Here is a 27,131-nt window from a genome sequence, read left to right as displayed (position 1 = left end):
CTATCAGCTATGGGCACCTTTTTTAAATGTGTGAAGAACACTATATTACATATATTTCTTAATAAATAAATGTATTAAATAACTTAACGATAATTTGGTCCCTAGATATAACTGAAAATAGAACAAAATGGTAAAAATCTAGGTCGCAATCACTCATTATACACGCTCTATCGTCGCTCCAACCTGTGACCAAATTGCGCTCCGCTACGCTCCGTTCACGTTACACGGTCACTGGATACTACGTGATGGTATGAAACATAACCTATGTTTCATACCTGTCAGTTGACAGTCGGTTCGTATCAGTGAAACAAATAGACTTAAGAATTAAGTTGATTGCCCTAAACTACAAACTAACTTAAAATTTCGTGAACCTTCTGGATGGGGACCCCATCATCTCATTTGTCCCTATCAGAACGTGTTTTGACCAAAATTCAACCAGATTCAGATAAACGAGGTAGGTCTGGATATCAGTAGTTGCTCCTCACACACTTTGAGAACAATTTTCCTTAAGTTTCAATAAAAAAATTGTATCTCTTCTAACATAATATATATATATACAAAAATGTTAATTATACTAATTTGTTAGGAGAAATATTTATTTATATGGTGTATGTACAATAATATATGTTCCTTTATTAGACTGTGTGTCGTCTATCTTAGCTATACTATAATGTACCCAACATTATTGTCTTATAATGTTGGGTACAGTGGCCCACGAGCGAGCCAAGTCTTTCCAAGAACGCTTACTGAATGCTGTCTCCGAAACTATCGACATATTTTTATGTTCGCAAAATGAGTTCATAGTAGCGATATTGAGTATATTCTGTATTGAATATTTATATTTATTTCGACGTTATCGTATTGGCATAGTACTGTTAGGATAATGTATATATTTTGTGAATAAATTAATTAATTTTAGGTAAATATAAACTGATATGCCACAGAACTTCATAATAACAATCAAACGTTTGTATGAAAAAATACAACACACCTGGTGACTGCTCGGTGAACTAATAGATTTCATATATAACACGCATATCGACAACAGAGTTCAATATGTTGTATTCCTGAGACTACTTAGAAGGTAATTGCTAATCCGCAAGCAGATCAAGCTACGCCAATGGAAATCGATAGGCACTCCGAAGGGATCCGATTCATATTCACAAACAGTCGCTCAATTGGAATCCGTGAGGAAAGCGGAGGCGTGGCCGGTCCAGACAAACCTAGCACTGTACAGTTGCAGAAGAAGCAAAGAGAGCCGGAAAGACTTTGACTTCGAAATACGAGGTTCAAGACCGAACGCAATGGAGACTCACTGTGGACGCCCTCTGCCCCATCTAGGGGTTATAGGACTGTAAGTCAATTGCTAATCCGACTGGCCTATACGTGACAGCTACATAATGCAAAAAAATATATAAATTGATTTATTTGCGTTAAAATAGAACTATATACGTATACTATTTAAGGATTAAAAAAATAAGTATGTCTTATAAACTGTCATAACGGTGAGTCGGATTCGCAAATCTAATTGAGCGAGGTCAGTGACCCACATATACACCAATTTACTTAGTTACTAGTTACGACTCGTCTTCGGAGTTTATTGTTTTAAGATTACGAGTTATAAGTGCTAAACACACATTTACAATCGGACATGATATTTATTAAAACTATCACAATATATGTAAGTAACGGCGATTGCTTTTGTTGTTCAGCGTGTCTCTTATCCCTAAGACCGTAGGCTCGATCCCCGACTATGCACCAATGGACATTCTTTGTGCGCATTTAACATTCGCTCAAAAACGGTGGCGAAAAATCATGAGTAAACCGGCTTGCCTTAGACCCAAATTTGACGTCGTGTGTAAGGCTGATCACCTTGCCTATTAGATTAACAAATGATCACGATACAGATACGGAAATATGAGACCAAGACCTAAAAAGGTTTTAGCGCCACTGATTATTTATTTTAGTAACAATTAAATCTGTAACATTACAGTGAAGTTCGAATAAAATTATACTGCTATTGCTATTATTTTCAAAACAGTGTAATACATGATACAAACACACAAATAACTATTAGTTATACTTAATTGTTTTAACAGGTGTCAGATATAAGTCATATTATATTTGGCAATAAGGATATTAGGACACTATTATAATTCGACCAGAAAAATATATACTTATCAATTTTTTTTTAAATCAATTGGTCGCGGGAGTTACGCGATTTTCATCGTTATTAGGATTTTTACAAGGCGTGGTGTCAATTTAATTAGCATTAAATTGCTACGAACGCCGATTCCGAATCAAGTTCATACCCACAACACTATCGTCCTTGGACAGAGCATAAAACCTTCAACGTGGATTTAGATAAGCCTTGGTCACGATGGACGCGATAAGCGAGCGAAGTGATGTAGATAAAATGTCATGATGAGATAATATTGGTAGAGTTGTTTTGATCATTTTTTTAATGTTACGTGAGGAAAACGGGAAGGAGGCTCATCTGATATTATACTTGTACTTATGCTATTATATATTAGGCTCGCAAGCGCGTTGTCGGCCTTTTAAAAGAATTGGTACGCTCTTTTCTTGAAGGACCTTAGGTCGAATTGGTTCGGAAATACTTCAGTGGGCAGCTGGTTCCACATAGTGTTGGTGTTCGGCATAAATTTTTCTTAACAGACGCTCAATTGTGGAACGACGTACGTTAATGTAATACGGATGGTATTTTGTATTCTGCTTTGACGTCCGAAAATAAAACTCAACTGCAGGTGTTAGTCCGCGCAACTCCTCTGAACACTCTCCATGGTTAATGCGGTAGAAGATGCAGAGAGATCCCACATCTCTAGGCAACGCAGAGGGATCAGGCCACTCGGAAAGTGACTGTTCGTCGACGATTCCATTCGCTCTTTATATAAATCACTACGAGTGTACGATACGAGTGATAATATGACTCAAGCATAGGACATTTATAGATACAGTGAAAGAAGTCACTTTCCCTAATCTTTTCATTACATTATTTTTATTTAAATTATGGATAGGAAAAATTAATACAAAAACTATAAGTACCTAAATAAAAATAGTTTTAAATCGGGATTTCAGAATTTGATCCTCGTAATAAAGCTTTCATAAAGTATAACCTCTAAGTATCTATCTGTATTTGTATATATCTGAAGAGTGTATCGTTAAAAATTTCCTATCACTTTCTTTCTCAAACCTATTGTTTCTTTAGGGATTATTTTTCTTAATATTTAAAAATATGTTATATAGCGGTGGGGGGGCATAAGAATTTTAGAGAGGCTAACGTGGGGCACGGCATAAAAATGCTTAGGCCACTGCCACAGAACGCCACCAGGCCACAGGAAACAGATGCGGAAAACTGAGGCCCACACCCACAGGTTGTGGCGATTTAAAACCGCATTGAATAAAGCACAACTGATTTATACAGACAAATAAAAAAGCAATTTGAGCCAAAATTCCAATTATATTTATTCTAACATCCCGTCTAGTATTTCAACTGAATGTTGGAACAAAGGGCGTGTTGACTTTCAAAGTGTCCTACATTTTTACAATTCGAGTTTCATTACATTTTTTGCTTTATAGAGCAACCATCGCTTCGCCAATTCGTAACCCGTTATGTCCTTCATTTGAATAAGGAAATAAAGGAAGTAGTTAATTAATTCGTTTGAACCCTGAAGGATTTTTTCTATTGTGAACACTTCCACAGTTAAGAAAAACAAAGTGAGATCGACATCGTCTTAAAAATCGGAGTGAGACAAAGGACGCTGATTACTTCTTCCGTAGTGATACAGACACCAATCTGAGGTCTTTATAGAAATCTATATCTATATGGAAGCAGGTCACACGTGACACGATTCTTTTTTACACCTCCCTAAAAGAGATTTTACACCTGCCTCAAGAGCCAACAATGGACGCACTGGTGGCTCCTTTATGACAATCTCAATGACTTCTTTAGACCTACGATTATTAAAAATGAAAGCTATACAAACTATTAAATCAAAGTATTAAAAAAGGATCAGTATTTAGTAGCAATTAGAAGCGTAATTAAATTTTTTATCAAAATTACAAAATTGCTCGCTCGAATTTCACTTAACCTATATACACTAACTCATTACATTACACACGCCAAAGTAATTACAAGCTACAACAATAGACTTTGTTTCATTAAAATTGGGTCTAGATTTGTTTGCACGTGTTATTTGCTTAAGCAGACGGCTTTTAATACAAACAAATTAGGTTAATTTAAAGTACTTTAGACTCAGTGGATATAGTAGTTAAACCTGTTATATGACTGGACTTTTCACTTTGTAAAAATTTGTTTTGCCAAAACAGTTGAGAAAGAAGTACAACAAAGATAGACGATATTAATATAAAAAACTAAATTTAAACGCATACACCACATTCCGAAGAGTAAAGTGGAAATGGACGGGTCATATGATGAGAGAAAACAAGAAAAATAATTGTTACGGAGTTACCACAGAGTGGGAAACGTAAGAGAGGCAGCCAGATAAGAAACTGAGATCCAATGTGAATTTGAAACCCTAGAGAAAATTTAGAGATATCCATGGTCGAAGGACAAAAAGTAAATATTTAGTATTTAATTTTGTGCGTATTTTTTTTTTTGTTATAAAATATAAACTAAAAATAATTATTTTTAATGTAACGGGGTTCCAGTTACGGCGACTTACTTAAATCTTGCATACATAAAAAAATATTGGATTTTGACATTCAGAAGTCATAGCCTCGCCCATAAGTTTAACGTGACTGAGACTCGATTATAAAAAGTATAGTAAATAAAATATTATTTAATAAGTAAATGCGAGGCGTTGAACTCGCTGAGTCAGCCAAGTCTGCAGGGGGATTAGCACAATGCCAATTGTTACGCAAGGCAACAACCCTTTAGGTATAGTTACCATGTATATTGTTCTACTTTCCATATGACATTTAAAAAACACGTAGAAAAAATATCATATATATGATATATAATGTCAATCAGAGACCGCTTATTTGTAAGAGGTAAGATTTGTATTTTTGTAATTTTCAACAGTTTTTGTAACTAGCGAACTGTGGAATCGAATCCCGGTGGGGATCTTTCCTGGGAGATACAACCTCCAATTGTTTAAAGAAAAAGTATACTCCGAAAGGCCGGCAACGCACTCACTTAGAATGGGTGTCCATGGACTGCCCTTTTTAGGCGTCCCGTAAGCTCGTTTTCCGCCCTATACTCTAAAAAAGCTACATTATCTCTGTTTAAACATGCTATATTTATATTATACTGTAAAGTCTATATGTTTGAGATCGGGACAGGCAGCCTATACTATACTACTATACAGCAGGCTATACTATAAAATTAGTATCTAACCTAACTGCTTGTGAAATTTAAATTAAAACCTCAGACATATTTCTCCACCCACCCATATTTTATTGAGTTTTATTGACACTCCCCACCGGTCGCGTCAAAGCGACGCGACTACGTACGGCGTAGTCAACGCATACGAATCGATAACTGAATAATATGTTACGATATACTTGCTTAAAAGGTGAGGATGTATGGACATACATTTATTTATTAAATTCCACCACATCATATGCTATATCTACAACTGTTACTAGCTATATTTTAATCTCGACAAGTTGGTAATGGTAGGTAGGAGTGATGCCAGACCAGACCAGGTAAAGACAATTATGGGTCTCAACATCCCTAATGCACTGAGACAAGCTGAGGAAAGAGTGTGAAGGCAGTAAGTCGATGTATCGCTTAGGGATTTTCAAGACAAGTACGATCATCAGTAGAGAATGAAGTTTGCGAAGAGGCCAAAAATGATATCACTAGTCTACTTACAACAGACATGTCAAATAATAATTTAACTACTAAAAATGATTTCTACTTAATAATAAAAACGACATACATACAAGGATATACAATAAAGGGACAAATGGACAAAATCTGACGTATGATATAGCATCGTGGACGCGTCAACCAATCAAGGCCTTTTGTTTTACAATCTCAGTACAATGTAATTTTGTGTTTTAACTATAAAATCTTAAAGTTAATCATGTTTTCTTTATAGCTTTCCTAATAATCATAAAAGATTATTGTTATCTTTCCAGATAAAATATCTTTAAACCAACCATCAAAAACCAACAGCTGCTGAACGGTCTCCTTTTTACTAAAGGACGAGGTGTCTTCTACAGAGACCTACGCCGATATATTAGATATCATTGCTTTTATTAATATTAAAATAAAGATAGAATAATTAGAAAGAAGGGATTTCCAGAAGTATAATTAGCGACACTAATCTTTACAGAGATAATAAATTTTTACACAATTTATAGTTGTGTCATATATATAAAACTATAGTATAAAGTATACCTTCATCCTATCTTTCGTTATTTTTATTGTTAAAATTAGTATCACGAATTAAGTTTTTAAAGCTATAAAGCATTTTTTGAAAATTTTAACCTTATCGTAGTACATCATTAACATTAATCGCAGCGCACCCGCCGGCCGTCTGAAGTGGCTTTACACCCTACAGACTGCGCTGCGTCAACAGACTCGATGACTCTTAATCTGAATATTGCGAGGGCATAGAGACTATACTATCTACTAACGTACACAGGTTCATAAACTTTTAGAAAAAACCTTTTAGATGAATGAAACTGTTATCTATTTTATAAAGTATATTAAAAGTACAAAAAGGTATTTTGTATGTTAATATAAATGATTATGTCCTCCACGACACACACGATACATTTTTGTTATATGCAAATTCGGTTTCCACAGGATTTCTACATTATACAAGCAATTTCAGTTGTTAATGTCCACATAGAAAAAGCTCAACGCTCAAGTCACTAGACCAACACTAGTTTAGAATTTGGAACACTTACAAACGTAAGTATTCTCTAGATTAAAGATTTTATAGTTTTCTGATACACGAAGTCTATGTTTCACTGTGACGGTGATCAGGGATCGCATCAGATCATTTTTGGACTCAAACTCACAATAACTTTAGGATATAGGAACCGACACTTATGAACGTCAACAGAAAATATGTTAAATTGATTCTAAATTTACATTTACTACCAGTTCGCATGTCAAGGGCATAGAGCGGGCAAGGAGAACTTGCAAGAAACCGCTACTCTTTTTCTATTAGACTACTTTTTTATATATAACAAACGTGTAGGAGGCTCACCTGATGTTAAGTGATACCGCCTATGGAAACTCATATTTCTAGAAGGCTCTTAAGTGCCTTAATCTCGGCACTATCATTTCAAAACTCAAAGAAAACTCAACTAATTATTTATGTCGCGTGGTTTTCGATACATTTAAAACATTTGCTTTTATGTAATTCGCGAGCCTACTTTCATCAACTTTGGAGAACACTGGCTTTAAGAATAGTTGTCTAGATAGAGCCTACAATGTTTATATTCATGTAGAGAAGAACATGTAGTAGTTTAGTTATAAATCAAGATGACTTATAACATAGGATTTGAACAAACTTCTATTTTCATATATGGGACAAATACCATAACCATGTTGGTGAAACTTATGGACTTATGCGGCAAACTGAGGCCACTCAACTGTTGATATATTAATATATATGCATAATCATAATAAAGCCACCTTGATTCCATATAATTCTGTATTCATGAATCAGTAGGAATAGCTTTTTAATTTTAAGTTTGTTATTAGTAGTTTTGTATTACTTTAAGGATTTATGAAGATTTTATCCAACATTTGGTTCCGCAGTTCTTGCACTCACTTTTCTTTTTTAGTTTTTCTTTTACAAGGGTTGTCTAGAAGAGATCGCTTAGTAGCGATAAGGCCGCACGTTCCATCTCTTGTAATTTTTATGTATTACGTTTCTTTTATTTTTGCAATGAAGTATGAATAAAAATAAATAAAATCATTATATCAAATAGGTGTTAATTTTTTTTATTATCCAGTCTACGTTAGTTATTGTTATTTCCGTTTCTTTGCGTTGTGCAGTATGGACCCCTTGTGGGTAAAGGCCTACTGAACTTTCCATAAAGATCTGTTGTTAGTGGATCACATGATACATACATATATACACAAAATGATAGCAACTCATCGAGTTGAACGCTCAATCTGTGGAACAGTAGTACAATTTAATGTCATTGGGTTGGATAAAGCTATTGAGGAAGGCTATACATAGAACCTCACGCAACGATCGAATTAGACAAACAATTCAAGTTTTTTAATAATAGGTAATTTTCAGGTTTAATAGTAGGCCTGAAATAACCTGTGTCGCACTGTCGACCGCTGAGTGGAGACCTGCGGTAGCTGAATGCCTGCAATTGGCGGGAGGTGGACACAGGACTAGAAGCGCTGGAAGGTTCTCATTTCGGAGGCGAAGACACTTTTTGGGTCGCAGAGCAAGCGGAGTGAGTGTGTACAACTTTTCACGACCTTGGAGTGAGTCATTACCACTGGAAACCGGATTGTCCTACGCTATTGTCCAAACAAATATGTTTTAGACCTAAATTTTATCTACATGACAGCATCGTCCAATATATTTTTCCTGTTATTAAAAGTACAGTCACGAATTACCAGGCCTGAAACAGACACATTTTTATATCCGTTTTTATTGCATTCTGTCCGTTGATTTTTTAAAAATCCTGCCTAGATTTCGATTCGATAAAAATTAAAAAAATTGCTAATCATATATTATCTATCTCGATTATGAACAATGTACTATGTTATCATTACAACTATTAAACTAAACCATGAAACAAAAAACACATTGACGTAATACTGGAATTTAACAATAAGAACAAAACACTTGACATGCGGGACACGTCTGCCACGCATGTGTTTTTATATACATTGAGTTATATACTAGGTCTAATATAATAATATGACTTTAATTTCCTCGTGTGAATGTGTATACAGAGGTTTAATAATAATAATGTTTTCCACTACCGAGTCAAAATGTAATTTTATACATTAAAAGAAAAACAAATAACATACATAATGAGGTATGCAACGAGCGGCCTTTTCGCTAACAATAGATCTCTTCCAGGCAACACTGATAAGGAAAAATATAACATAAAAAACTATTAAGGCTAAAGTTCGAAAAGTGTATAACCAAATCAACGAAAATAAAATTACAAGAACCACAAAAAAATATATAATTATAGTATTTTTTTTTAGTGTTGTCGTTTAACTTTCAATTTTAGTTAAAACTTTGCTTATGGTATTAATTTGAAACAGTTAAGTTGTTTATTAAACGCGATTTAGGGCTTGGCGTATAGCGGCCCCACCTTAAAACAGTTCCAATTTTTTTTGCACATATTTTCATCACTCGGCGATAGTCGTGCTATGCAATGATAGCGCATGCTCTGTAACCCTACAAAATTAGATAAAACATCATGATTTGTGAAATGAATGAAAGTTAACAATTTTTGGCTTTAACCAAACCTAACCTTTTCTATCTTTCTTTACGACTTGTATGTAGTACACCAAGTAATATTAAGAAGACGCATGGCTTTGGACCCCCCTTAAAAATTAAAAAAAAAACTGATAATATTACATGCATAATGTAAATCATATGTCTCAGTTTCCAGTGGGTCTCAGCGTTACATTACAAAAAACGATAGACAGGAATATGGAGTTGTTTGAAGGTGGGGCCGTGGCTCGACAATTTTGCCAATTTACCTAAGTTTTCGTTCAAGACATTCAGAGCTATTAAAGTATTTAGCTCAAAATTGTTCATATGCTTATTTAGCATGCAGCCTCAATGTGAAAATTATGATATCACAGCTATTAGTGATATCATAATATGTATCTAAATAGTGACTACATCGTGCATAGCTAATAACCGAAAAGCTATAAGTAGGACGAATATATATAACATAATATAAAGTCAATCGGATCTAAATCGGAATAACTAAGATTCCTTATAAGTGGTTCTTAACTAAATATAGAGTAACTTGTTGCTTAACCGAACGCGTCCATCATCTTTGATTTAGAACAATTTTAATACAGAAATCCATTTAAGCTGCATGCCTTTAAAGACTAATAATTTGTTTCCGTGTCTTTACAAGTTAGAATATTTTAAGGCTTTAATAATCACAGAAAGCTACGCCGCCTCTGTCTGTATGTTTACACTCAATTTGTGTAAATTTTTTATAGTATTGTCTTTTATTAGCATTAACTTTTACACATTTAAAGAAAACACTTTTTTAACGGATTGAAGCTGACCACGCACGCTGTAAAGCAGGGACGCGAAACGTCGGGATTTTTTTTAAATTATGTAAAATAATTATAAGTTTATAATAATACATAAGTTCAAGCCGTTAAAAAAGTGTTTTCTTTACAATTTTTATGTAAATTGGATGAACTACACTAAATATAACAACCATAATTAATTGGTAGAAGTGTTAAAGCCATTCCCGCTTCGGACCGTGCAATGGAGCCCGTCGGATCTGTTTGAAAGGACAGGTGCAATAATCGATATATTAAACTTAATTTAAGTACCTACACAAAGCTTTTAAAGATTTAGATCTTGAATCTATATATATAAATGAATCTCTTGAACTGCTGGACCGATTTCGCTAATTCTTTTTTGATGTGTTTCTTATTGTCAAGAGAATGTTCTTATGAAAAAAATAAGAAAATTGCGCAGTCAATTAGAAAATGTAAGAATACTTAACCACCATATTAAGTAATCCTGACTTTTGTTACGATAGCTTTTACAATTCAAACTTTTTTAATTTAACCTTATGGCGTTTGACATAGCATTGACAGAATACGGCCACTAAAAGAAACAAATAATGTTGTATATCAGAAAGCATTAGAATAATAAACGCTTTGTTTGTGAAATATTTTTTTCGTTAATTATACCAATTCGAAATCAATATTCATAGTTAAGAGGGGACAACGTCTGTCGGGTCCGCTAGTATACAATAAAAAAAATCAATTATTAATAACTTTACAATAATATTTTTCTTTAATTATGTTTTTCAATATTCAGTAGCTAATTTAATATGGTATTTCTCTAGAGTTATTGAAAGATACGGTGGCTAGTTTATACATCTACACAAATGCTCGCATAGGTCCAGTTGTTAAGGTACGCAGGTTCGATGACCGGCGGCACCGTGTCCCACCGGTCGTACAGCTATTTTAATTGATCGATAAGATTTATAACCCTTCTTAATTGTTGACTTACAACTACAGTTTCTTTGATCGGATTAATCTAGTCTTAAGACGTGATCATAAAATTGTTAGACTACTAGTGTAGTATAGTTCACGATGGATACCATTTTTGATGATATTTAATCATAAATATCCGCCGTTTTTATTTAGTATAATAATACAATATTTTTTCGTATTAAGTATTTCACATAAAACAGATATCAAGGGTATACTAAAACATTAATAAGACTTAACTCTAAGTCTTGATCAAAATGCTTCTGTATAAATAAGAGGTTTGATAAAGCTTAAGACAGGATTGTAATTGTTTTGAACATAATTACTAAACACTATTAAACTACAAGCATTTTAATGTTGTTCAAGAATCAATACAAAAAAACGATACGAAATAAGCATTAATAACAACTTCCTACCTTGTATTATTTCTCCCACGTCGAGACAAAACCACGATTGATCGATTACACATTATTATGACGCATTCTATGTCTTTTAATAAAACAAGAATTGATTTGTAACAAGTGTCTATTGTTATTTGAAAAATAAAATGATATTTTTTCATACATGGCCAGAAGGTTTGATGAGAATTTATGAATAAATAACCATTACCAGTAGTGAAAGTAGCAGTCTCTTGGCAAATCAACATAATAATATTAGACTTTGTGTGAGAGTGATTATAGTCAAAATAAGTTTTCATTTATTCAACATATTAAATAGATGCTTACTACCAAGGATCACTTTGTTTCTCTGCAAAAAACCCGGCAATATGTACACAGTATCTCTTATGTTGTAATGGCTTTCAAGATATACTTTTTAGTTATTATTCAGTGTTACAACCATATCAAATTATGTATTTTTATAGATAGTCACAAAAAATTAATATGTATGTATATACAAAAGCCCTCTTTAAACCAAAAAATAAATATATTTAGTAAGTATATTTTATAAATAATATATACACATAACTTGGAAGATTATTCCTTTAGGTGTTAATAAAGAGAATAGGCCAAAAATCTAGTGCAAGACTGAAAGTGTGATTACAAACACAAATAGAAGACAACATGACTCAATTATTATGAATCATGCCTTTATGGTCTACTGAGCACAGTCACTGGGAATATGAGGTAAAACTGCTTAGATGATAATATTTCAGTAAAATTATTTATATTCATATGAGAGCAGTTTTTGAAATAATGGATGCAGTAATACAGAGCAACATTTAAAAATATCACAAATCTTATAAGGATCACACTACCTAAATTCTAACTTCTAAACTGTTTCCTTACAGTCTTGACAGTGGAAACTTTTTCTGCTTGTACATTTTAGAACCATTATTGATACAAGCACAGTAGTAAAAATAAATGCAGAATATTATTTAGAATGTAATGACATAAGAGCCCCAATATTGAAATCATATCAAACTAATCTAACAATATATTTTTTTTTCATAAAGTTTCAGTTTACACAAAATTCAATAATATTAATTGAATGGTTTCTAGACATAGATCAATATAAAAACATATAATTAGATGATTTTATGCATTCAGTTTCTTATAATTTATAGCTAAAAGTTACTATATTTAGCTATCCTGTAAAGTATAACTTACTAATACAAATAATAATTTTTAAATTTAAACCTGTTAAAACAAGGAAATGCCCTATATATAATAGGTTCATGCATAATAGATAACTCTTATTTAGATACTTGTTTTTTTAAGTTCATAAAAGCTTGATTATCTGTATTACACAATGAGGTTCCTTAATTATTTGAAAAGGTCAATTTGGACAAAAATTACTATGGTTTTTAGTTTTATTAAGATATTTCTTTTAAATAATTACATTCCTATTAATTTTTAACATGAATAAGTAATTGTTGGTGTGACTTGTGTGATTTTAAGCATTTTCACATGCGCATAGTTGCACATGTACAACTAAATATATAATATATAAGTTATGAGCAAAAATGAATGTATCTATGTGCCCCATAAAATAATTATACTTAAAATGTGAATTGAGTAAATATAATATATAACTGTATGAATTTAGTTCAGCCTGTTTCAATAAACTCAATAATTATATATAGCGCGATATCTACGTATGTTATTTACAATATATTGTGATACCTGCAAATCTATCTAACGTTATAGCTTTAAATTTGGTCACTTAATAACGTATGCAGAAAGTGATATAAACACCGTTACCTCTAAAAGAAAGTCGTGAATCACTTACATACTTATCGTAAAGCTTTTAAAACGCGGCGATAATGTGAAAAAATAAAGTTTGTAAGCACCCTACCTTGTAGACATCGCCATAGGTTCCCGAACCAATCCTTTGGACCAACTCGTATTCATCTTGTGGATTCCTTCTTGATATATCGGAACTCAAAACACCACCACTATGCGCCATAATCAATAGAAAACACTAATAAAACATTTATTTACACTTTCATCTCATTATTCACATAATTGTTTCACAAAAACGTCGACAATTTAATAATTTTTCAACACAAACTTGACATCACCCTCCTCATCTTACTGACGTATCGTCTGTCTGATTACGATTTTGACTTTTAGATTTGAGTTGGTCAAGTTTTAATGTCAATGTCAAGACTGAAATGATGTTTAAAAAGATATATAATTATTTGACCATAGACTATGTAATACCAAAATATGACAGGGTATTGAGTTATTAGGAAATCATCGATCTTCACATCATATAAATATAATGCATTTTCTTTTTTAGTTACTATCTACCCGTTCTTAAATACATAACATTCACGGTGAACATAAATTTAACAAAAAATAATAATTATATGACACTTCCAAAAAAAATATTTTTAATATAGGTGCTTTACAAGTCAACTTTTCATAGTAATAAGCTAACCTAATAAAATCTTAAGGGGTCCTCACTCTAGCGACACGAGAACGCAGGCAGTGCGCTCGTGACCTTACGAGTGGCCTCGACTCTCCTCGCTGACGCTCCATGATTAGCAAGAGCGTATTAACTATATGAACTTATTTCAATACTAATTATACAGACAAGTTCTGTATAACTATTTAAAGAGAGATGATCACGGTATATCGAAAAATCTTATTTTATACCTATCATCCCTATATTTTTCCCTATATGTTTTTCTGGTAATGTTAATGTGGTTACAATTCACACTGCACTCAAAGTTTTAAGCTGGTATTATGGTCAATGTCAGGCTCAACTGCCATTAACAATAAAAGTGACAAAAAATTAAAGAATAGACAATTGTTAAAATGGTATATTTATTACAATCCAATATCTTTAGCCGGCACATTATTAAATCGCCGACTCTTCAATAACCTCTAACACTTTATAAAATTATATAATCTTTTTTTGGTTCAATCCATTTAAGTGCACTTCAAATGACAGCTTATTTCTTATCAAGCGTTTGGAAATTTAAAATTTCCGAAAAAATTGTATGTTATCAATTTGGTACGTTAAAACACGTTTCGTTTTCAATTTCACACATGAAATAACAAAGGGAAATGTATTCACAAAATGACGCAGTACAGTGTCCTCTAATGAAGGAAAGCTCTTTAAACATTAATGAATCAATATTGATAATTTTGAAAACTTTCAATACGTAGATAATACATTTCTAAACTCTAAATGGCGTACAACATTCCAGAACAATTTTATCGTTTGCGATGCGTCATCACGGAATAGACAAATTACCGAACATTTGGTCTGTTGTCTGTTATGGCGACGTGGCAAACGATAAAACTGTCAAGTTTAAATATTAAAAATCGAAACAGATATACTTCATTTGAATCACAAATTTTAAATAAGCTCTGAACACATTAAATACGTTTTATGAACCATAACATGCGAAATGATATGCCTCACACTGAAGAAACGGCGTACATAAACAATCATTGTTTATATTTTATCGACTTTTGTACTAATCAAACGTATTTATTTACAATGAAAACAAACGTTTTTGGTAAAAGCGCTTACAACAAAAATTCATCTAAGAAAAAATATGTGGATTTGTGATAATTATAAGTGTACAAAACGCGTATTCGCTAGAAATCAACAATTTCAGCATACTTTGGCACTACCACCGTACACAAAATACATATGTATGGAAGTTACTGTAGGAACGGTTTTCTTAAAGAATTTCAAAAAGATTTAAACGAGACGAGAAGCCAATAGAAAAATTGATTGAATACAATTGTTCAAGAAAACCCCAAATAATATACAAACGTGTTAAATACTAAATATTATGTCAAACGAATATATACAAATACAACGATATTTCAGAGATCTCGTAAATGTTAGGAGTTTTCAATTCATTTTCATAGTATTACACCGAGGACCATCGCTGTGATACTATTAAAATTAAAACAACTTTCCAATACAACAGGGTAAAACACCGCTGAACAACACGAGAAACGGAAACATTAGAGAAACAAGAGAAGATAAAGCATCACGCAAACGAGTCAGTGTTGCCAGTTTATGTGTTTATGTTACCCCATTACGCACGGACCGGGATATAAATAAAAATAACCAATTTAACATTACGTGAAGTGCGCGATCACACATCGAATTCACCTAATACATTCCTTATACTAAATTTTATTAATAATTGTCTAATCCGAAGAGAAAATAACAATTAATGAACTATAACTAGTGGTATTAAGGTATCTTAAAGTAATAGTAACATTAAATAAAAATTTAAAAAACATTTTACCGTCCGCAGAGTTAAAATAACTTAAAAGTTTTAAATAAATAATCTTTAAACTAGAAACGATGAGCGAGCGTCCGTATTGCGTTGCTATTTTTAAGATTTTTTTGGAATTTTTTGAACGCGCTGGAATTCAATCGGTAAAGTCTGGATGAGAGATGATTAAGATAGAAACGAAAAATTTCACCTACGACTCGCCCGCGTGCGCTTGCGCGTCGTATTTTTCACTTTGCTAACTTTTTTTACGGTTTTCGCGTTAATTTTGATATTTTTTGTGTCTCTATCTGTTTTATTGTTTTTAGCGTTACTTCTCTTTCCTTTGGTTTTCCTAATCGCAACGGCGTCTTCCTGGTCGTTGGAATCTATCGAGAGGTTGGGTAGGACGCTTTTGACTTCAGACAGGGAAAGACTGATGGCCAGTCTCCTGAGCCTGGCTCTAGTCATCCGGACGTTATCTTCCTCCGCTTTGGGCGCATTTCTCTTGGCCTTGATAATTTTCCTAGTCTCTTCGCTACTATTTTTACTCTGCCGCCCGTTCTGTCCCTTCTCTCTGAGCACCGGCTTAGTGATCTCTTCGTGCCGTCTCTTTCTGGTGACACGTACTTTGTCGTTCTCGATAGATTCCTTGGTGCTCCTGGGTTTCTCTTCAGGAACTTTCTTGGGTCGGCCTCTTCCGCGTTTCTCTGGTGATTTGGCGTCGCTGCGTAACTCCATGCGTTCCTTCTTGGGCGATTCGACTTTTCTCCGTTTCTTCGGGACGGGAGACTGCGACGTTTTCCTCCGAGTGCTCTTCGGGAAGGCGACCTCGGTCCCTTCCAGGCCCTGGCTGCTCTCGATGTAGATGTAGTCGTCGAGCTTCGAACGTGACTTGGCGTACGTTTTCTCTACGGGTTTGACTGAAGGTACTTCGTCGGTATCTTCGAAGGTGGGTTCCGCGGACTCGTTGACGGGAGTGTCCTGGGTGTTAGCCTTTATGAGTTCTACGTCGTTGTCTATGGAGTTTTTGTTCATTCTGTTTTTGAGATTGTTTATCGTTTCTAGAAGCGAGTTCTCTCTCTGCTCATCGGACAGTTGCGTGTCAGATGTGCTCGGTTCGGAAGAACTGGATTTTCGTTGTTTATTTTTGTTACGACGTTGGTACAGGTCCGCTTTAGTCATGTCCTGTAAGAGGAAAAAGTTTTAGGAATCTATAACAAGATTAACATACAAAATAAGAATTGATTAATTATGAGCTTTATCTAGAATATTAATATCCTAAAAATCCTTTATCTAGGGTAGAAAAATGAAATTAGATAGTTTCAGAAGGCCTCATCAAAATCTGTTAACTAAATACTCACAGCCAACTTAAACCCGATGAATTCCTCTTCGTGATCAGTAATATCCAGTAACTGCAATAATTCACCGCAAGTCATGCGGTCTTCTGCGCGTACGCACAACAAGCCGCGAACGGCGCGTGCGCTTGTTTCCGATATTGTGCTCCAAATACCACCTGAAATGAGGAAATATTTTATCGAATCCCAATATTTTCGAATTTTTTAATGCAAATTGCGCCATTTAGATCTAGATAATTCAACTCACCTTCCATGGAGAAGGTGCCAGTTCGAATCCTGTCCATCAGAGACGTGACAGGTTCCTTGCGGGACACGGGGGCGAAGGGCGCTTTGCCGCATAACATGCAGTACTGGATATAAACAATAGTAATTAAATCCCAATAAATCATATAAGGGAGCGTTCAAGTATTACGTCACGCAATTTTTGGAGATTCTTGAAACCGCGCCGTAACGTTTCTGTAACCAATAGTAAAACGTATCCCCGTATCCCCGCCCCGCAACGTAACGGTTTACAAGAGCACTCCCCCCCCCAAATTCGTTACGTAACACTTGAACGCTCCTTAATATGTGGTGTTGTAATTTGAATAACACAATATTTTTAAATTTTAAAACAAATAATTAACTTAAAACTTACTTAGGAACCATAATTAAATTATGTATATAGAATATATAAGAGAACAAATAAAGTTGAAAAATGTATGAAATACTTACAAAAATGACTCCCAGACTCCACATGTCGCACTCTGCGCCGTAGCCCGTGGCCACGCCCCTCGCGCACGACACCACTTCGGGGGCTGCGTATGGCAAACTGGAAATTTCCAAGGATTCATATAACAACAGGATATAGTGGATACGTGATAATAATAATTTGTTACAAGACTATCGTACAAAAAGGTGGGACAATAGTAATTTGTCTTTGAAGGAGTTTTAATAATGTATAATTTATTAGTCATATTAAAATTGGTAAATTCTTATATTATATGTACGATACATATCATATCTAATTTTGTTAAACTTATATAACTACAGTGTTTCACGCAAATAATCATTTATTGAGTAATACAACAAGTCGTAGTGTTTATAGTAGTAATTCCACTCCCAATGAGGACCGAGTTAAATTAAGGCCCATGTTCCGACACCATTTTGTAACGCTTGTGTCAGAACAATAAAAATAACAAATGATTATGCAAATTAAAGTTACTTTAATAAGTACGAAAAAATGTTTGAATATCAAAATACCTAAAGCAAGGCGTCATCATCCTCTGTCGTTCGTCGCAGTCGGGCAAGCGTCGGGCGAAACCAAAGTCAACAACTTTCACCTTCGCTTCGCCGAGACGAGACGTCGACAACAATATATTCTGTAAAATTCAGATTAGAATAACATAATTATTTCCTACTAAAATAATGTTAGAAAAACATATATTTTTTCCAACAACGGTGCAGAGTTTCAAACTTATCACATATAAAAGTCCAAACATTTGTGGGAAAGTTCTTTTGAGAAGAAAATACAATATTTTTCTAACAATATATCTAAAACCTTAACGAGTCTCATTACTTTTACTGTACACCTGTCTCTTTTCAGCACAACGTTAAAGCAGTGACAGAAAGAGACAAAAGATTTAAAATAACATTAAAAGAGGTCACATAATTTAATAAAACATACCTCTGGCTTAATATCCCTGTGTACTACACGTCTCGAGTGCATGTGTTTCACGGCCAATGCCAACTGAGCCAATAACCGCCGAGCGATCTTTTCACTAATTGAACCCAAATGCGATGCCAACTCTCCACCCGTTGCCAACTCAGTTACTATGTATGTGAAGGCCTGAAAATAATTAATTTTTGTAAAATCAAATATCAAACGCACCTGTATGTATACGCTAAAACAAGAATGTTTTGTAAAAAAAATATTTGTGTTGGTAGGCGCGGAAGATTACCCTTAACGAAAAGTGTCTTATATAAATTGCATTAATAACAGCTTAGCTAAAATAATTTGTTACTAAAAATACGTTATTCATCACAAGTATTAATTTTGAGTAAAGTCGCTATAAATATGATTAAGAAATATTACAGTTTTGGATCGTACGATCAAGTACCAAGTACGCAATTTATGTTTTAGATTAATGCGGGTAAAACCGCGGGCAACAGCATATTATAGTAGTTTTGTGTTTTATAGAATAAAAATTAATTTGAACTCTCGTTATAATAGACTTACCGAGTCTTGAAAAACCTCGTGCAATGTGATGATGTAGGGCGATCCTTGACAGGCCTTCAGAAGTTCAATTTCTTGTTTGACATCTTTCTTCTGAGTCGAGATTATCTGTCGTAATTCAAATATAATAAATATTTTTATATTACTAACTAATATGAGATTTTAATTCGACTTATTATTTAGATAGATATTTTATCATACACATATACATAACCAGTTAATGACTAGGCTATAGGAAATAGTCTTATGTTTCATATTCCCGACCTACTGCTACTACTTTGAATTTTTTTTTCAATCAGTGGCGCAAGAACCTTTTGAGGTCTGGGCCTCAGATTTCTGTATCTGTTTCATGATCATTTGTCAGTCTAATAGGCAAGTGGGTGATCATCCTTCTATGCCTGACACACGCCGTCGACTTTATGGGTCTACGGCAAGCCGGTTTCCTCACTATGTTTTCCTTCACAGTTCGAGCGAGTGTTAAATGCACTAGCCGAGGATCGAACCTACGACTTTAGGGATGAGAGTCGTACGCTGAAGACTAGGCCAACACTGCTCTCAATACTCAATTTAATTTAGAATTTCCATTGGGTTCAACCAGAAAGCTTTCCGCAGTGGAATGTATTAATAGTATTGTTCTTCTATAATTTAATTTTCATTTGAACAATTACATCTGGAAATGTATCCTACATTTAAGACAATACTTTTATCCATTTTCTCACTTGGGTATAAAGATTTCTAGAATTTTTCACATAAATAAAAAAAACATTTAGTTACCTTAACAGCGTACTCCTTAGCGGTCTGTCGATGAATGCATTTCCTACAGACTGCGTATGATCCATCTCCCAACAACGGTGTGCTCAAGTCAACGGCGTACTTTTGGAAGAACGGAGAGTCCTGAAAATATTATTACTAAGTATATTTTTGTATTTTAAAAGAGAGTTATTAATTAATATGGTAGTAGTATTGGTCTAGTGGCTTCAGCTTGCGACTCGAGGTCGTAGGTTCGATCTCGGCTGTGCATTGGACTTTCTTTCTATTTGCGCATTTCGCATTTGCTCGAACGGTGATGGCAAACATCTTGAGGAAACCAGTTTGCCTTATTACCTACTTGCCTATTAGATTAATAAATGATCACGAAACAATTATAAAACTAATATACTAAGCTAAAATATTGTCATCATATACGAAAAATAAATAAATTTATTTGAGTACGTACGTTTTTTACGTAATATACTTTCGTAAATAAAAAAAATAATTTTAAATGCTTAAAAATAGATGAAATACCTTGGCGACCCATCCTTTGAGTTTGTCATGTTTGGTGCCAGTTGCCTGCATCCATATTTGGTCTGATATCACGTTCTCGGAGAACAGTATACTTGGGGCCACGTACGAATAACCTATAACAGATAATTCAGTCAGATTTTTTATTAAACGCGAATTAATTAAAATAACAACTGGATGTTTCAGGTCTGTTTACAGGAATTATAGAGATTTTGTTTTGTATAGAACATGGGGCTAACGGGCAGGAGGCTCCCCTGTCACTGTCACTGTCAATGCCAGAGGGCTTGCGAGTTCCATGCCGGTCTTTTAAGAAATGCTACGGTTTTTTTCTTGAAGGACCCCATGTCGAATTTGATGGTGGTTGGTGAACATGTCTTGAGAACTTTATTATTTTTAGAGCTAAGGGAGCGTTCAAGTATTACGTCACGCAAATTTTGTAGATTTTGACCCCCGCTAATACATTAGATGTCAATCAATAGAAAATTCTACAACTAGCATGAGTGTAAAGCAAAAGATATTGTGCGAAAACGTATACACAACTCACCTAAAAACAGTTTATCATGATGTTTCGGCGCCTGCGCAGGCGAATATGTGGGTCTCATTCTTGTGAATTCGCCCGCAAAGTTACTCGTGTCCGCTTCGTGAGACAATTGTGGGACAAATGGGGCTGGGATTTCGCGGCGGGCTGCTGCTTCCCAATCTAAAGTCTGAAATAAGTAAAAAGATTAATTTACAGTTTTTAAATAAGTACCAGCACTAGGCGTATAACTAAGATGAACTCAGTTCAACTCTGTAAACAGTATTATTAAGTATTCCTAATGATATTTTTTAGACTAGAATAACTAACTAGACTGGTATGATGGTGTCATTTACCTTAAAAAATGCATGTCTTTTTAGTTCTTCCGCATCTCTCTCGCCTCCTCCCAGGCGCCGTCTTGGATCTTTAACTAATAATCTGAAAGAATACAAATAATATTTTCATTTAAAAGGTAATGTATGAGCTAGCTTAGTGTTTTTTCAACATCCATGGCGCGTGAAACATTATGAGGAAACCGGCTTGCCTTAAGACTAAAATACTTGACGGCGTGTCAGCCACGGGAAATTGATCACCTACTTGCTTAATGATCACGAAACAGATACAGAAATCTGAAGCCCAGACCTAAAAAGGTTGTAGCGGCCAGGATTTTTTAAAATTCTAACCTTTGATATTGTAAACAATTCTGTCGTGTTAGCGTTAAGGAATATTCACCTCGCCTTATGTTATGCCTTCATTGTGTTAAAAATCGGAAGTCAGGAAATAATCACCTTCGTTATCAAAGGGACAAAACATACATTAGTTTGAAGGAGTTTAAAAGTAATAAACTCACTTTTTAATGAAGTCCTGGACCTCAGGACTGACATCATTAGGCACCGGGTAGCTGCACTTGACTATTCTTTTGGTGATCTCCTGCTGTGTGTTCTTCTCTCCTTCTACTGTGAAGGGAGAGGCGCCTGTCAGCAGCTCATAGGTTAATACACCAACTGACCACCAGTCCACGGCCTGAAAATAATAATTATTGTTTTTATTATTGTACACTTATAAAATGCTAAAAAAGGAGAACATTTTTATTGACCTAAGCCGAAATACTTATAAATTATAAAAGAATTTGTATCATTAATAATAATAAATAACGTTAATAATGAAGATTATTTATTATAAACTCTCGATATGACACGTGTTTTAAAGCCGAACAGCCTTGATACATATATATATTGACTTCCTGATTCATTTTTATATATTTATATTACAATTCATTATATGATGTTCTAAATTATTTGTAAAAGCAAGTTTAATATTCCAGTAATAAAGAAATACTGTAATTCCACCTACAACGCGATTTGCATCCCCCATGTAACGCGGTATTTTCCCTCTATAACGCGGAGATTGGGCAAAATATATTTCTGTAGTGTGAAATTTATAATGGATATCAAGTCCATAATTAAGTACCATTGGACATGTTTCAATTGTGTTGTTATAAAATTAAACAAAATAACTACATACTATTCGTGTTTCTAGTTTTTAGATTATTTAAAAAACGCTTTAACGAAAATACTCCTACACCGCGTTTCCTATTACGCGAAACCAATGTGTTATGCCGTTTTATACTGTACAACTAAATTATCTCATTTCAGTTGTCATCAAAGTCACTTTTAATTTAAAAGAAAACCTTCAAAACACATTAAATGCTTAACTTAAAATCAACTAAAATTAGTATTCATATTGTTCATGTTAAGAAACAATAAAAATGAGCCATAATTGCAGGTAAATAAAGTTTAATTTACACAACGATAATAATTTAGCCATGAACATGATAGCGACGAGGCCAAGAACTTATTGAAGGTTATTCGATCCAATTGAAAATATACCTTAAGTTTGAATACTAAGATCTTAATTTCAAGTGTAATTGGTATGTATCGATCATTGGAAGCAAGCATTTGCTGGCGGGGTCAAAATTTTGATAACCACCAAATAAGGCGATTTATGAATGAAGTTGTGACCAACCAAAGGTTTTCTAAAGCCTTCGAAACAGCATATATCTTTTACAAGGTGTTGGAACAACGAACTCAACTGTCTACCATATGCCGACAGCAAATCGTATCTTATTTCGGCCATACAAGGCGGATAAGCGGTGAGAATTTGAAGAAACCGATCGTAGTTGGTAACACAAAAGGCAAATCGCGTCCTCAGAACTATACACTGTTATAAGAGAGGCGCTGGACAGAAACCGGTGATCACGACGCTCAGACATGAGCTACCGACTGAGAGAGAACCTTTATAATCTTCGAAAACCTATTTAAAATTTATTAAGAGACGCCTTTCTAAAATTTGCATAATAATAAAGTCAATAAAGCATAGCACATTCATTACTTAATACTGTACTGTAACTCCCACGACAATATAGTCAATTAAGTCAAAATAAAGTATTAATATTACGGCTTCATAAAAACAAATCATTGAAAATAACATTGGTTATAAGTCTTATCTGAGTTACAATAAGATTAACCTTGGAAACATTAATTACACTTCTTAAATCTATTTTATGAAAGCAGCCAAAGAATTAACCTTTCGACACAGGAGAACCACCTTTTGCTGTATTTTAGATACATGACTAGAAAAAGAAATTTCCCGATTAAACTGACTTGGATAAAGAGCTTTGTAGCTTAGCGATTATTATGAATGGTAAGGAATGGAATGGTAGGTTCGATCCCCGGATGGACAAATAGACTTTCTTTTTATGTGCGCATTGGCCACTCGCTCGAACGGTACTACTTCCCTATTAGATTGAGAAATGATCATGAAACACCACTGATTTATCATTTTTTTATTATATGATAATAGCTTACCGATATATGATGATCTGATATAGTAACTTAAAATATTAACGGTATAATTTTTATAAACGTTATTCTAAGTCACTCAACAATGCAGATATATTTACGAAACCAGTTTTTAACTTAGTTCAATTATAAAGTAAGAGCAATATGCTCACAATATAAAAAAATCAAGCTTAAAACTTGGAAATAGAGACATTTTATATCGAAATGTTGATATCATACATATGCCAGCGTTAATTCAATCTCATAGAGTTGAGAATCGCTAGTTTTTCCGTATCCAGGTCGTCCGTTACTACATTTTTTGGCAAGTACAGCTCATAGTAACACAATTGCGGCTTGCGGATTTTCGTATGCTTATAATCTATTTGGTATAAATTATATCTACAACCAATCCAAAATTATTCAGTTCTTATAGAGAATGTTTAAAAACATATTTTTAAATATTCTGCTGTTTTTTTATTACAATATATTTGTTACAGAAAGCTCACATGCAATAGAGCTTTCTACTACGAAATAAATATTAAATTAGTTTACATATAAGCACAATGAATAACCGGAAATCAATCTCCAAAATCATTAGCTAAATAAAGATAAAATGCAACAGAATTTTCAAGGGAAGGTCAATATAATATAAGGTGATAACAGATACTGTATTGTTTAATATTAAGACGGAATAAGTTCTTACTACCAATTTTGTTTATTTTAGTACCAAACTTATCGAGCAGTAGAAATGTAGGTCCTTGGTTTGTTTTATGTTAAAGAGAAATAAAATAGGTTAAGTCCTTAAAGGTTATTTTGTAATATATATTTTCCAATATACCCGACTCGTGTGATGTGGTGATATATATATATTAGCGGACACGACAGACGTTGACCTGCATTATATTTCAAACGATTAGGATATTAAACAAAGTATGAAGGTACCGACTGCAAATTTCATCGGTCCAGCCGTTTAAGAGGTGTTCAGTGATATACACACGTTTAGTAGAATTATATATATATATATATGTTACTATTCATATTCATAGGCGAGTGGGGGGCCCCTTGATCTCGCCTCCGCTACGCTCTTGTTGCAGTGAGTGTCGCATCTTTCTGCGGAAATCTTCCAGTTGCGATTTGAAGCTTCTAAATATTTCGAGTTAATGTTCCTTAAAGGGTTTTGGCATTCTTTTTTGTTATTTAATATGAGGCAAACGGGCGGGAGGCTGATCGGTGTTGGTACACTCTATTCTAAAAGAACCTAAGCATGTAAAGTAAGTTAATAGTATGCACAATCAAATCCGCGTATAAACCTAACGTAATATCAAATCTAGAATATTAAAACTGACCTAAAACTAAGTGTAATACGGGCCGGTCGAAACCGGATAGTAACGGTACGAGTATCGCGATGAGACCTCGCTGTGGCAAATTAAATGAGAATAGTATTATTTATATCTAAAATTACTCTTTAATTTTGTAATAGGAAGCCTACTGTATTTGTCGTTTGAATTATTCAAATTTACTACAGCTGAAGGTAACTTAATTGATATTCTTCAAAGTATAGATGATTTAGAACCATAGTTGACAGTTCCCGCCATTGGTTTGTCTACATTTTTTTATATAAAAAGGGGCAAACGGGCAAGAGGTTCACCTGATGTTAAGTAATACCGCTGCCCATGGAAGGTAATAAACACTAAGTGTTTAGGTAACACTTAAAACGCTAAAGGCTTAGTATTATATAACAAAATAAATATAGATGCGACAATTTACGGTAAATTTGTCGAATCTCGGCTCTACCTTAAAACAGCTGGCATTGGTGTACCATGCATTAATGTGGTGGCTCATGCTCTTTAACCCCATATAAATTAATTACAACATCATAATTTGTGAAATGAATAAAAGAAAAAAAAATGGTTTTACCCTAACCTAACCTAATCACAAACGCTATTTAGAATAAAAAAAAACCTCACTGGGCTTCAGACAATATCATTTACTTCATGCATGTAATATTATCAGATTTTTTAAGGTCCAAAGCCATGCGACTCCTTAATATTAGTTGGGGTACTTACTACATAAGTCGTAAATAATTTGGAGCTATTTTACGGTGGAGTTGTGATCCGTCAAAATTACCCAATTAACTAGGTGAATGTTAGGTATACACCTCCACAAATATTTTAATAAAAATCTTATTCCTCCGGTGATTACTGCAGTAGATTTATAATATACGATCTTTATCAAACTGATTATAGTTATCAATATTTTCCATCTGCAATATGTATGGCATAAAGGTGTTGTACTTTATTAAAAATGTCACAATGACGAATTATATTTATTGAATCAATATTGAAGCCAAAGGATGTAATTAGTTTTAATATAAAAACAATAAAACTTGAATAAGCGGAACAGTTAATTATTTTAATTGACGTCTCTGAATTTCCTTCCTGCTATTGATGCTATTTAAAAGAAATAACTCATAAATAATATGTGTCGAAAGTAGACCGAATGAATGACTATGCAAGCAAAACTTACATTGACGTTTAAAGAACTTTATCAGACAATAGGCGTTTAGTAGCATTCGAGATGTGGTGTTATTGACGCATGCTTCGTGTAGGTTGGATCCAGAAGGTATCTAACGCTGTTAATCGAGTTGGAATGTCAAAAAAACCTATGCAGAACATGGGCCATGCATTGTGCAAGTAAAATCCAGGGTAAAGACCAGTTGGTAGAAGAAATATAACATAGCTTCGTAACGTAAGGGAGTGGACGGGTTTTGCGACTGCGGAAGAGTTCTGCACCTGGCACAGGTTAAGATACGCTTCACGAGATTGACGGCCAATCTTCTAAACAAGATTCAAGTGCCATATTGTTATTATTATTATCCCTTTCACTGTTTACATGTTTTGATTGCTTTGCTTTGTTCCATTAGTTTTGTCTAAATATCTATATAGTTTTGAACTTCTTACGCTCACCTTCACTAATTTAATTTTTTTCTCACATTGATTAGAAGAGATGTCTCGAAAGCGATAAGGCCACCAGTTGACAGTCCTT

The 27,131-nt window shown here is 33.9% G+C and overlaps 2 protein-coding genes across 6 annotated transcripts in view; both read right to left on the bottom strand.

Annotated features, from left to right (window-relative positions):
• The window catches only part of LOC123717575 (mitogen-activated protein kinase kinase kinase kinase 5), a 43,129-nt gene extending 29,407 nt beyond the window's left edge, over window positions 1-13,722 (bottom strand). For all 4 annotated transcript variants that reach the window (XM_045673658.1, XM_045673666.1, XM_045673676.1 and 1 more), the window contains exon 1: window positions 13,484-13,722. In XM_045673658.1, the coding sequence (XP_045529614.1) occupies window positions 13,484-13,594 (111 nt within the window). In that variant the 5' untranslated portion in view covers window positions 13,595-13,722. The remainder of the gene's footprint in view (window positions 1-13,483) is intronic.
• Window positions 13,723-14,441: 719 nt separating this feature from the next.
• LOC123717627 (ribosomal protein S6 kinase alpha-5-like) overlaps window positions 14,442-27,131 on the bottom strand; it is a 62,572-nt gene continuing 49,882 nt past the window's right edge. For both annotated transcript variants that reach the window (XM_045673721.1, XM_045673726.1), the window contains exons 7-18: window positions 22,097-22,269; window positions 21,603-21,684; window positions 21,274-21,436; window positions 20,733-20,845; window positions 20,223-20,342; window positions 19,452-19,556; window positions 18,900-19,061; window positions 18,476-18,594; window positions 17,948-18,044; window positions 17,484-17,586; window positions 17,243-17,394; window positions 14,442-17,066 (exon numbers count right to left, since the gene is read on the bottom strand). In XM_045673721.1, the coding sequence (XP_045529677.1) occupies window positions 16,089-17,066; window positions 17,243-17,394; window positions 17,484-17,586; window positions 17,948-18,044; window positions 18,476-18,594; window positions 18,900-19,061; window positions 19,452-19,556; window positions 20,223-20,342; window positions 20,733-20,845; window positions 21,274-21,436; window positions 21,603-21,684; window positions 22,097-22,269 (2,367 nt within the window). In that variant the 3' untranslated portion in view covers window positions 14,442-16,088. The remainder of the gene's footprint in view (window positions 17,067-17,242; window positions 17,395-17,483; window positions 17,587-17,947; window positions 18,045-18,475; window positions 18,595-18,899; window positions 19,062-19,451; window positions 19,557-20,222; window positions 20,343-20,732; window positions 20,846-21,273; window positions 21,437-21,602; window positions 21,685-22,096; window positions 22,270-27,131) is intronic.

The sequence above is a fragment of the Pieris brassicae genome, chromosome 2, assembly GCF_905147105.1.
Source record: "Pieris brassicae chromosome 2, ilPieBrab1.1, whole genome shotgun sequence".
Taxonomy (NCBI): domain Eukaryota; kingdom Metazoa; phylum Arthropoda; class Insecta; order Lepidoptera; family Pieridae; genus Pieris; species Pieris brassicae.
This window is presented reverse-complemented; position numbering and strand designations above follow the sequence as displayed.